Below are 11,336 nucleotides of genomic sequence, written 5' to 3' on the forward strand. Positions count from 1 at the left end.
TTATGCTGGTATAACATCCCATTTTATTGAGATCTGTTTTGGTAAATTGAAACATTAAACCTTATTCTTTATCATAGTGCACTATTCCCATGATCAACAAAACTAGGTAGGAACAAATAAATATTTCTACCATTGATTTAAATTACATCAAAGGCTTATTGTAAAGCATTAACCAACCAAATGTCCTGAGCTATCATCTATTATATTCCCCTAAAATACCAGATGAAATGAAGCATATGAATTCCTGTAGATATTTTATACTTTGCCATCAATAACATCACAGAGGGTTTGTATAACAAGCAACAATATCACATAATATCAATTTTAGTTTTATATATTGAAGCATAAGAAGAAATCAATTTGAATGTACAGTGTATATAAATTCCTACAAATATAACTACACAATGGTTGTTTGAGCAATTCTTCTCTTTTGTTTAATGACATCACAGCCATATTGTAAAGCAATCACCGAATTTGAAAACACTCCATCATACAGTAAACCACGCAAAATCATGTATTATCTTACATAATGTACCAATCAAGTATAAGAAGAAATAGAAAAATATACATTCATATGTCAGATATGAGTCTATGACTGCCAGCCTTATGAATCAATGGTATTCTGTAATGTAAGGTACTGCACCACTAAAGGAAAGTACACTAATTCGTTATCGCTAAACTCCTGTTGAATGACACTGAAGTCCTTCTGATGTGTTAAACATCGGGATGTACACTCCACCAATTCTTTGGCCCTCTGTTGGCCAAAAACATCCACCAGGTGGCAGTAGAGGGCACCACCGGCAGCAGATGGCGTTGACTGGGTGTCCAAGATGGCAGAGAACAACGTTTTTGCAATAAAAACAGCCACAGTCCTTTTTCCTGATGGGGGAAGCTTATCCAGTCGCACCTCTACAACAGATGACAATGCCATGAAGTTATTATTGTTCATCACCCCCAATAAAGCTTTAAAGTAAAAATTTTCGGGAGGTCAGAGACACAACGAATGGTCGGTTGGTTAGTTGGACTTAATGTCTAATTAATAGCTTGGGTTATTTAAGAATGAATCCTTTGTATGCAAAAATGTTGTGTGTGTGATTGTCTTTGGGAGACAGCAGTATACTAGTATTAACATGTATTCATGTAAAGTCTCCTCAGTGAAACTCTTGACATTTACCGGTATATAGCCTTATGTCAACCAACAAAGACACAGAACACACCCCACCAGGTCATTTTATACAAACAACAGGCAAATCAGTCGTCCTTCATTTTTCATTCTGAAACTTTCACTTTTATAGACCATAATGTGTTTCGAACACGGGACATGGGAGACATGTTGAAAGTTAAAAAAATGTCCAATATAAGTTCCCAAAGTTAGTTGCCTTGATAATCATAGAGTCCTACTTATTCTGGAACAAGAGAAATTAAATCATACAAATGACGAGAGTTTTCTTAAATCACTCCAGGTGCTTTTACATTGTTTAATAGGTTCAATTTTTTCTGTGCTAAAAATGGTTGAATAAAACAATAGCCTACCTCCATCCTTTGATGCCAGTTTTGAGACAATGTATGTCTTTTCATTCATTTTCCTCATATTCCCTTGGATATTTCCATCAGACATTGCCCGCTGTCCAATTTTCTGTCCAGAACTTTTTGGTTTAACTACATTTTCACATGATGTAGACCTTCTGGGGAGTTGCTTCCCTTTGACGTAAGACTTCCAGCTATTTGGCTGCATTCCCAGCGATTTTCTCTTTTCTGTCTGGTCACGGTGTTCCCCTGCCGGAATGGTAATTTCTGCAGACATTGATAAGGTATTCTGGAAGACTTCATCGTCAACATCATCCTTAACGATCATTGTTCTAAAATCATCTACTGAATCACGGGGTGTGTTTTCTGTGTCTGCTGATATTTCAATCTTCAAAATAAATTTCAAGATACAAGATATTTAATGTGGCCCTAGTATCTTTTTAAACTTTTAAGAATTCCTTAACTTCAAATTCTTCAGGAAAGCATTACTGAAGTTATGGAAAGCTCCTTATTAACTTAAGATGTTTTTTCTTAATTTCTGTAATGCTTTCCTATGGAGAATTCTAAGTTCAGGAATTCCTTGTTAATAAAACTGGGCCCTGGTAAAACAGTAAGTTATAAAATCTCATAAGTAAACCAGAAGAGTTTAGATTAGTACTAAGAAAAATTTTCTCTTGCAAGATCAAAATTGAAACCAACCAAAATTTGCACCATACATCACCTTATCTTGGTAACCCTATCACCACTACAGTTGTGGGTTTAACTACAAGACAAACGAAATTTCTTTTTTTGTTGTGTTTTTTTTGCATTTTGTACCACCATAACTTGAATTTACTTTAGAGCCTCTCTGGTTGGTTCTTTCAAGGTCAGCTGACAGTGCTGCCCTCTGGCGGTTGACAATGCTGCAGATCCGGGGTGCAGCATGAGACAAGTGCCTGAACTTTGGATTTTTCACAGCGTAAGTCTTACTGGACAGCTGGCTAGGGTCAATCTGGCAATAGATGTAGAATCTGTAGAATGTGTCCAAAAAGCATTTATGAAAGAAGACTATGCCTGGAAGTATGGCAAGCAAGGCAAAAATTAGAGCTTTGAGGTAGGTCCATACTTTAGAAAAGTGTGCCAATACATATGACACTATTACTGGAAACTAAGGATGTTGTTTGAATTCCAGAATGGTTTCAGATACGCTACGACATTCCATTTGGATATTTTTTCAATATGTGAAAATTGTCTGCATGTAATATTGAATGTTTAAATATATCATTAAATATATCAAATAAAAGCAATGAAGTGAAAATTAGATGATTTCTCTGATGTTTTAGCGCAGTCGCTGTCGTAAATAGGAATGTATTTTCGTACACCGGAAGTAATAATGTTTGTCGTAATAAATGATGAGGGGTTGCATAAGGACCAAAAATTCAGGAAATCTAAAAAAAATCGCATACAGATTTCCTAAAACACATAATTTGGGAAAATCATCCGGACCAAAAATTCAAAATCTAAAAAAAAACAGCCATAAACCATTTATAAAACACAAGTAGATCCCTGAGGGATCTTGGCGCCCACCAAAGAATGATCATAAATCATAGTCTCTGCTTTTCTACCCTTTTACTACATACTACATATGAAACTTGAGAAAGATCCTTTTAGTACTTTCTGAGTTATATAGCAGTAGCAAAATTCAATTATCAAAATCCAAGATGTCTACCTGTCGGCCATCTTGTTGACCGATCGGTCCCAATATACAATAGGCACAACTAGGCTCCTAGGGGAACCTGCACATGAAATTTGAGACAGATCCCTTCAACACTTTCTGAGAAGTAGCGGTAACAATCTTCAATTATCAAAATCCAAGATGGCTGCCTGGTGGCCATGTTGTTGACCGATCAGTCCCAAAATGCAATTTGCACAACTAGATCCCTAAGGGAACCTGCGTATGAAATTTGAGCACTGGATGAAATGGAGGTAGATTTGTAAGTTACAAACTTTAAAGCTTGAAAAATTGTAAAGATTTGATCGATGACCCCATGTTTTTTATATGGCATTAGAAAAAATATATTACCTTGAGTATATCATATATAAATATTGTGAAATTGACATTTTCAATTTTTTTTTTTTTTGTTGCCTTTTCATTGATTTTTGGGGGAAAAAATATGGGAAAACGATGTGATAATTACGTGTAGAAACGGTCCTTTGAAATAATGAAAATTAGCTAGCATTTGTAAAGATACAATAAATTTTTATATTGTTCTATCGTTAGAAATTTAGGATAAAAAAAGGATTGAGACTACATTCACCTTAAACAGAAAATATAATAGTATGATTTTTGAAAAATATTTTAAGCGCAAATATCTCAAAAAGCAGTTCGAGAACACCAATTTTTCTTTACAGATTTGAAATCTGCATGAAAAATGTAAAAAATAAGACCTGTTCGAAAAAAATTACATAGGTTTTCCAAGTATGAAGCTACCTTAAAATAATTAAAATTCATCAGATTTCAAAAAGAAATTCCTATGAAATATAGTGATACACGATACATTGTATATTCCAATTTTGCATATTACAGACTTTTGTGTTACCTCCCTTGAGGATAGACATCAATATCAAATGTGACATCATTGTTTTGTAAGGGAAACTCTTGTTTTTTTATGACGTTACTTGCAAATATGTGATGTCACAATCAATACTTACCCACAAAGGCAGATAACTCTGTAATATGCAAATACAGAATTGAGACACCACTTTCAATACCGACTTACATTTTCTTTATCACTGGAAATTTTCTTTTTCCTGGTATTTTCCTTGACTGTCTGCTGAGGTTTTTCTTTTGGTTTCTGCTTGTTTTTATTATCCAATTGCTTCTCTTCCACCTTGTTGACAGACATTTTCCGAAGCGCCAGGTGTGTCGGATTCCGAGCTAAAGGTATCTTTTTCGTGGGACGAGGTGCTTCCTTAACATGGCCACCCTTGGACAAAGGTTTTTTCTTTCCAACATCTGCACTATCTCTACTTACTTGTTTACTGTTGGATACCATTTCCTTGGATGCTTCAGGAATATTTCTGTCCTTTTGCATGGAATTCTTATCAGTTTCTTCAATCAATTTAGATTCCTTTTTGCTTTGTTTGAGCTCTGTGGAGTCTCTGTTCGGGTTTACAGTTTGAATATTTCCGTCCTCAGGGGAAACATTTCCAGAACGCTTTTGATGACCTTGACCTTCCTCTGACTGGTGTCGAAATGTGTAGGATCTAAGCTGGGGCATTGCTAGAATCTCATTGGCTGTTGGTCTCACATCTGGGTCTTTATTTAACAGTCTATGGATCAAGTGTTCCAATGTAGCACCAAAATATCTGAAATTATTTCATTAATTAATAAACATTTACAAAAATGATAGAATTAACAGCATATGACCTTCATCTGTAGTGCTATGGAGCAGCATCCCATAAAGTTCACCTATATCCAACAAGAGACCCAATTGGTCTTAACTGTCATCTAACTGTTAACACAATATACAGTAGAAATGAAATACAGTAAGTTGTATGTTTAACAAATATTTAACAATTGTAACATATTTTATCCCCTGTGACCTTGAATGAAGGTCAAGGTCATTTATTTTAACAAACTTGGTAGCCCTTCATTTCAGCATCCCACAGGCCCAATATCAGGTCTCCAGGCCTCTTAGTTATTCACAAGAAGTTGTTTAAAGATTTTAGACTGTAAGACCCCTGTGACCTTGAAAGAAGATCAAAATCCTCCATTTGAACAAACTTGGTAGCCCTTAATCCCAGCATGCCACAGGCCTAATATCAGGTCTCTCGGCCTCTTAGTTATTCACAAGAAGTCCTTTAAAGAATTTAGCCTATTTGACCCTTGTGTCCTTGAGTAAAGGTCAAGGTCATTAATTTGAACAAAATTGGTAGCCCTTAATCCCAGCATGCCACAGGCCCAATATCAGGTCTCTCAGCCTCTTAGTTATTCACTATAAGTCCTTTAAAGATTTTAGCCTAATTTGACCCTTGTGACCTTGAAAAAAGGTCAAAATCCTCCATTTGAACAAACTTGGTAGCCCTTAATCCCAGCATGCCACAGGCCTAATATCAGGTCTCTCGGCCTCTTAGTTATTCACAAGAAGTCCTTTAAAGATTTTAGCCTATTTGACCCTTGTGTCCATGAATAAAGGTCAAGGTCATTAATTTGAACAAAGTTGGTAGCACTTAATCCTAGCATGCCACAGGCCCAATATCAGGTCTCTAGGCCTCTTAGTTATTCACAAGAAGTCCTTTAAAGATTTTAGCCTATTTGACCCTTGTGTCCTTGAGTAAGGTCAAGGTCATTAATTTGAACAAAATTGGTAGCCCTTAATCTCAGCATCCCACAGACCCAATATCAGGTCTCTAGGCCTCTTAGTTATTCACAAGAAGTCGTTTAAAGATTTTAGCCTATTTGACCCTTGTGTCCTTGAATAAAGGTCAAGGTCATTAATTTGAACAAAGTTGGTAGCCCTTATTCCTAGCATGCCACAGGCCCAATATCATGTCTCTAGACCTCTTAGTTATTCAGAATAAGTTGTTTAAAGATTTAGCCCTTTTGACCCCTGTGACTTTCAATGAATTCATTTGAACAAACTTGGTAGCCCTTAAACCCAGCATGTCGCAGGTCCAATATGATTCCCTGGGCATTTTGGTTCTTAAGAAGTTGTTTAAAGATTTTAACCTATATGACCCCTGTGACCTTAAATGTATGTCAAGATCCTTCATTTGAACAAACTTGGTAGCCCTTTATACCAGCATGCCGAAGGCCCAATATCAGATCTCTAGGCTTCTTAGTTATTCAAAAGAAGTTATTTGAAGGTTTTAGCCTATTTGGCCCCTGCGACCTTAAATGAAGGTAAAGGTGATTTATTTGAACAAACTTGGTAGACTTTCATCCCAGAATGCTGCAGGCCTAAAATGAGTACCTTGGGCCTTTTGGTTATTGAGAAGAAGTTGTTTGAATGAAAAATTTACGCACTTCGTAAGGCGGACGATTTTGACTCTTCAGATTTGTGATTTGACTCTTGAGCTGCTAAAAGTCAAGGATCAACTGAGTGCTGTCATACAAAATGAGATAGTAACTCTTAAAGTTGATACATTTACATTACCTAGGGATATGATCATATTTATATTACCTAGGGATATGATCATATTTACAATACCTAGGGATAGGATCATATTCACATTACCTAGGGATAGGATCTTACCTAGGGATAGGATATTTACATTACCTAGGGATAGGATCACATTTATGTTACCTAGGGATAGGATCATATTACATTACTAGGGATAGGATCATATTTACATTACCTAGGGATAGGATCATATTAACATTACGTAGGGATAGGATCATATTTACATTACCTAGGGATAGGATCATATATTTACATTTACATTACCTAGGGATAGGATCATATTTACATTACCTAGGGATAGGATCATATTTACATTACCTAGGGATAGGATATATTTACATTACCTAGGGATAGGATCATATTTACATTACCTAGGGGATAGGATCATATTTACATTACCTAGGGATAGGATCATATTTACATTACCTAGGGATAGGATCATATTTACATTACCTAGGGATAGGATCATATTTACATTACCTAGGGATATTAATCATAATTTACATTACTAGGATAGGATCATATTTACATTACCTAGGGATAGGATCATATTAATACATTTACCTAGGGATAGGATCATATTTACATTACCTAGGGATAGGATCAAATTTACATTACCTAGGGATAGGATCATATTTACATTACCTAGGGATAGGATCATATTAACATTACCTAGGGGGATAGGATCATATTAACATTACCTAGGATAGGATCATATTTACATTACCTAGGGATAGGATCATATTTGCCCTGAAGAATAATCATCACGAGGGAGTCAAAGTCTGGAGCGTTAAACGGAACACGTAGACAACACATTCTCGTACAATACACATCCAGCCGCCCACATATCACTCTTGTGGTTATATCTGATGGCGCAGGTCAAGGTCAAAACAAATATAAAATAGGTCAAGGTCAACAGAGTTTAACACGGAGCTAAGTATATATTAGGTCACATCCACAGTCTTTATTTATGCCTGGGCAATTGAAATTGAGGCCTCAAAAAGGGGGAGGGGCGCTTATAGGGACATGGGCACTTATTGAGTCGAATATGGAATAATAAAATTCACAAAGGTCAAGTCCAATAGGGTCATAAGGATTAATACATACCAAATTTTGCCTAAACATAAATAGGATTAAGAGAAAAACATGGTTCAAATATCAAAAATGTTATTATGAAATGGAAAGACTTGTATAATTTTTCATGTAGCAATATATCCATAATTTGTAACTATGATAAATTGTTGAGGATACGGTTTACGTTGACATATCTCTGGACTCAAATAGAATGGCGTTCCAATTGTGGTTAAAGCGTGGTCACCACTGTCTCGTAAAATCCGTGCAATCCCGAAATCTCCGAGTTTGATCACACGCTTGCTGTTTAGAAAAATATTCTGGGACTTCAGATCTGAAACAAAAAGGCAGAGCAAAAGACCTATTATTTAAGTCATTGTATCCACTGAATACGATAACAGCATCCTCAATACTCCAGGGGTTACTATCACTGATCACTTATATCCACCTCTGGACTACCTTATAGTAAAACCGGAGGCAGTTCAGGAGAAAACAAGGAGTTGCATCTCTTATTTTTTCAAGGAGCCGCAAAGTGTGGCATTATCCAGGCACCACTCACTTGGTATCAAAGCCCAAATATATCAAGGTTAAAGTAAAAATTATTCAAGTATAACTTTAAATGTATGCGAGTATTGTAAAACTGAAAAAATAACAGCAGGTAACAAAAAGAAACAGTAATTTGGTATTTTTGACTGAGTTTCCATGGTAACAGAAATAAAAAAAAAAAAATGGAAGGTCCGCAACAGCAAAAGGCAAGGCACAACTTGGGCACTTGTCTGATATACGGGTATACAGAACGTTTCAAGGAGCTGCGTTAAATGGTGTTCTAAGTTATAAATTGGAAATGAATCTCAGACGGACAGAGCCCAATTTAATATCCTCCGAAAGCGCGTTTCTCAGGGGATAAAAACCGGCCAATCTAAGGTCTGCATGGACTTCCTTTGAAGAGAGAGTGATGCCTAACTCCAAAGGCACACAGTCAATGCAACCATAATGTAACGTTATGCGATTCTTGTATATCAAAGGATCAAATTACCTGTGTCATGTGTGACCTCCAGGTTTACTATGAGTAAAAGACAGGTGACAATTTTTTTTACCTCTATGGAGAATGTTACTGGAATGTATGTACTTCAGCGCCAGACAGATCTGCACAAACCAGTCAAATATAACCTTAAAAAAATGTTTAAATCAATAAAGCTGTATACCAAATACATGTATACAGTTTCTATAAAGATGTACAAAAAATTATCATCCTAATAAACTAAATGGCTGACTTAAAAAGTTGATTAAAAATTACTACAGTTGTGTGTACGTCTAAAATATACATGTATCTGGCATAGTGAAATTCAATCACTGCCAATAAAAACATATATAAAGTTAATTAAGAACCTATATTACGTATAAATCACAAACCTAACCAAACATCTATCTCTAATAAATACAGTATACATTAAAAGCAAACAAATTAAAGACATCTTATGTGTATTGAATCAAGCAATTTCCCTACCTCTTTTCCAAAATGAATGCCTTTCTGACCAACAATATTTTTGTGGAGGTCCCCTGAAGATTAAAATAAAAGAAATTTTGATGCAAAAATTAATGTTGATATATACATTTAAACAATTATGCTACAAAATGTAATTTAAAAAATCTCAAGAGGCCTAATGGGCCTTAATGGTCATTTGACTTACACAGTATAAAGAACTTTTCTGAATATTTAAAAAAATATTATCAAATGGTCAAGGTCATTCTAGTGAACAAATTTGAAATTCTTCATCTAGCATGTGCTACAGGCCAAATTTCTGAATACTTTCTGTATTGGACTTCTGAGATAGTAGGGAAACCCTTTATTCAAACTTGTCACAGGCCCAATTTCAGATCTCTATAGCAGGTCACTTAGTTACTGACAAAATATCATTTTAATATATGTTTGCCTAATATTAGACCTCTGTGACCTTGATTCATTTCAATAAACTTGGTAGCCCTTAATTCAGCTTCATCCCAGCATAATACCAACCCAATATCATGTCTCTGTCGCTCTTAGTTATATTCACATAAAAAGTGTATATTTGACCACTGTGACCTTAAAGGTCAAGGTCATACATTTAAGCAATCTTTGTAGCCTTAAATTCCTATCATATCATAGCTACAGGCCAAAATTGAGATCTCTAGGTCTCTAAGTTTACAGAGAAGAAGTTTTTAAAAAAAATTATAGTCTATTTAATAATTTGACCTCTGTAACTTTAGTATTGAATTGAAATCAAGGTCATTCATTTCAACAAATCATAATTGTAGCCCTTATTTTCACAGCATGCTACAGGCCCAATATCTTGTCTCTATAGGTCATGGGGATATTTTGTTATTCACAAGAAGTTGTTTAATTGTTTATCTATTTGACCCCTGTTACCTTGAGTGAAGGTCAAGGTAAATCATTTCAACAAACTCATTGGATTGGTAGCCTAATTCAGCCCCGCTTGCCAGAGGCCAAATATACCCTGGGGCCTGGGCCTATTGTTTATTCTGAAGAAGTTTTTTAAATGAACAGTTTCAGATGGTGGACGTCAGACGAAAAACAAAGCATGGTGACAAATATTGAGTGTATCTTGTATGATAATGATTATAGTGTACAATGTAGTTTGAAATGACGTCAAACTATGCACGACCAGCTGCCCGTGTATTATACCTGCACCTATACACTTTGTATTATGTACCATATTCGACCCAATAAACACTTACATTCCTATAAGCACCCCTCGAATCCCATTTAAGGCTTCAAATTCACTTACTTTTAATCAAATTCAGACTGATAATATGAAAACTTAGTTGGTTTTCTAACCAATTTCTTTTGCAAATAGATTTATGGCTTAAAATTACTTTGTAAAATAATCTTATGAAAGGCAAGTCCAAATTCGTTTCTATTAAGCGACTCCCAAGTTGCTTCAATTTTCAAGCGACCTCGATGCTTATTGGGTCGAATACTGTGATGTGTTTTACCTCCGTCTGCATATTCCATAGCTATATTGAGGCTGCCATCCTTTACATAAGCATCCAGGTAGCTGATGATGTTCGGGTGGTTACATCTAGCAAGGATGGAAACTTCTGTCAGTGATCGGTCTAGCTCTTTTTCTGACAATTTTAAGATCTTTATAACCTTAATAACACATTTCTTATCATTCTTTAGATTTTTTGCCAACCAAGCTTCTCCGTAGGTACCAGAACCTATCATGTTTATCAGTTCGAAATTTCCCGCCATCTTTCAAAGACGGATCTGAAGAAGAAATGGTGTTATGGATCAAAAAAGAATGTTTTACAAGAGTTTTGCAATCATTGCATGACATTTGGGCGATTTGAGACCTTTGGAGTTATCAACATTGCTATTCTTCATCCGCCCGTGACTGTTTTGTGTAATTTTCAAGCTGCTGCAGTACTCATTCCATCAGCTGTATAAGCGAAGAATAACTTCAGAAAGAATCCGAAAGGCAAAATCACTGTCATCACAACGTTTGTGTCAGATGATAACTAACACTATCTTTAAGCGCGTGATTGACGTTGTTACTTTCACTTTATCTTTTA

At 35.6% G+C, this 11,336-nt stretch overlaps 1 protein-coding gene across 1 annotated transcript; it reads right to left on the reverse strand.

Annotated features, from left to right (window-relative positions):
• LOC138307744 (uncharacterized) lies at nucleotides 1–11,215 on the reverse strand. Its single transcript, XM_069248608.1, is given in 10 exon segments — nucleotides 1–909; nucleotides 1,534–1,915; nucleotides 2,363–2,518; nucleotides 4,287–4,875; nucleotides 7,420–7,508; nucleotides 7,510–7,558; nucleotides 7,944–8,097; nucleotides 8,861–8,933; nucleotides 9,271–9,323; nucleotides 10,758–11,215. Coding segments are annotated over 10 exon segments (2,109 nt in total). The 5' UTR covers nucleotides 11,017–11,215; the 3' UTR covers nucleotides 1–604.
• Between the last annotated feature and the right edge of the window lie 121 nt (nucleotides 11,216–11,336).

The sequence above is a fragment of the Argopecten irradians genome, chromosome 14 (genome assembly GCF_041381155.1).
Source record: "Argopecten irradians isolate NY chromosome 14, Ai_NY, whole genome shotgun sequence".
NCBI lineage: Eukaryota > Metazoa > Mollusca > Bivalvia > Pectinida > Pectinidae > Argopecten > Argopecten irradians.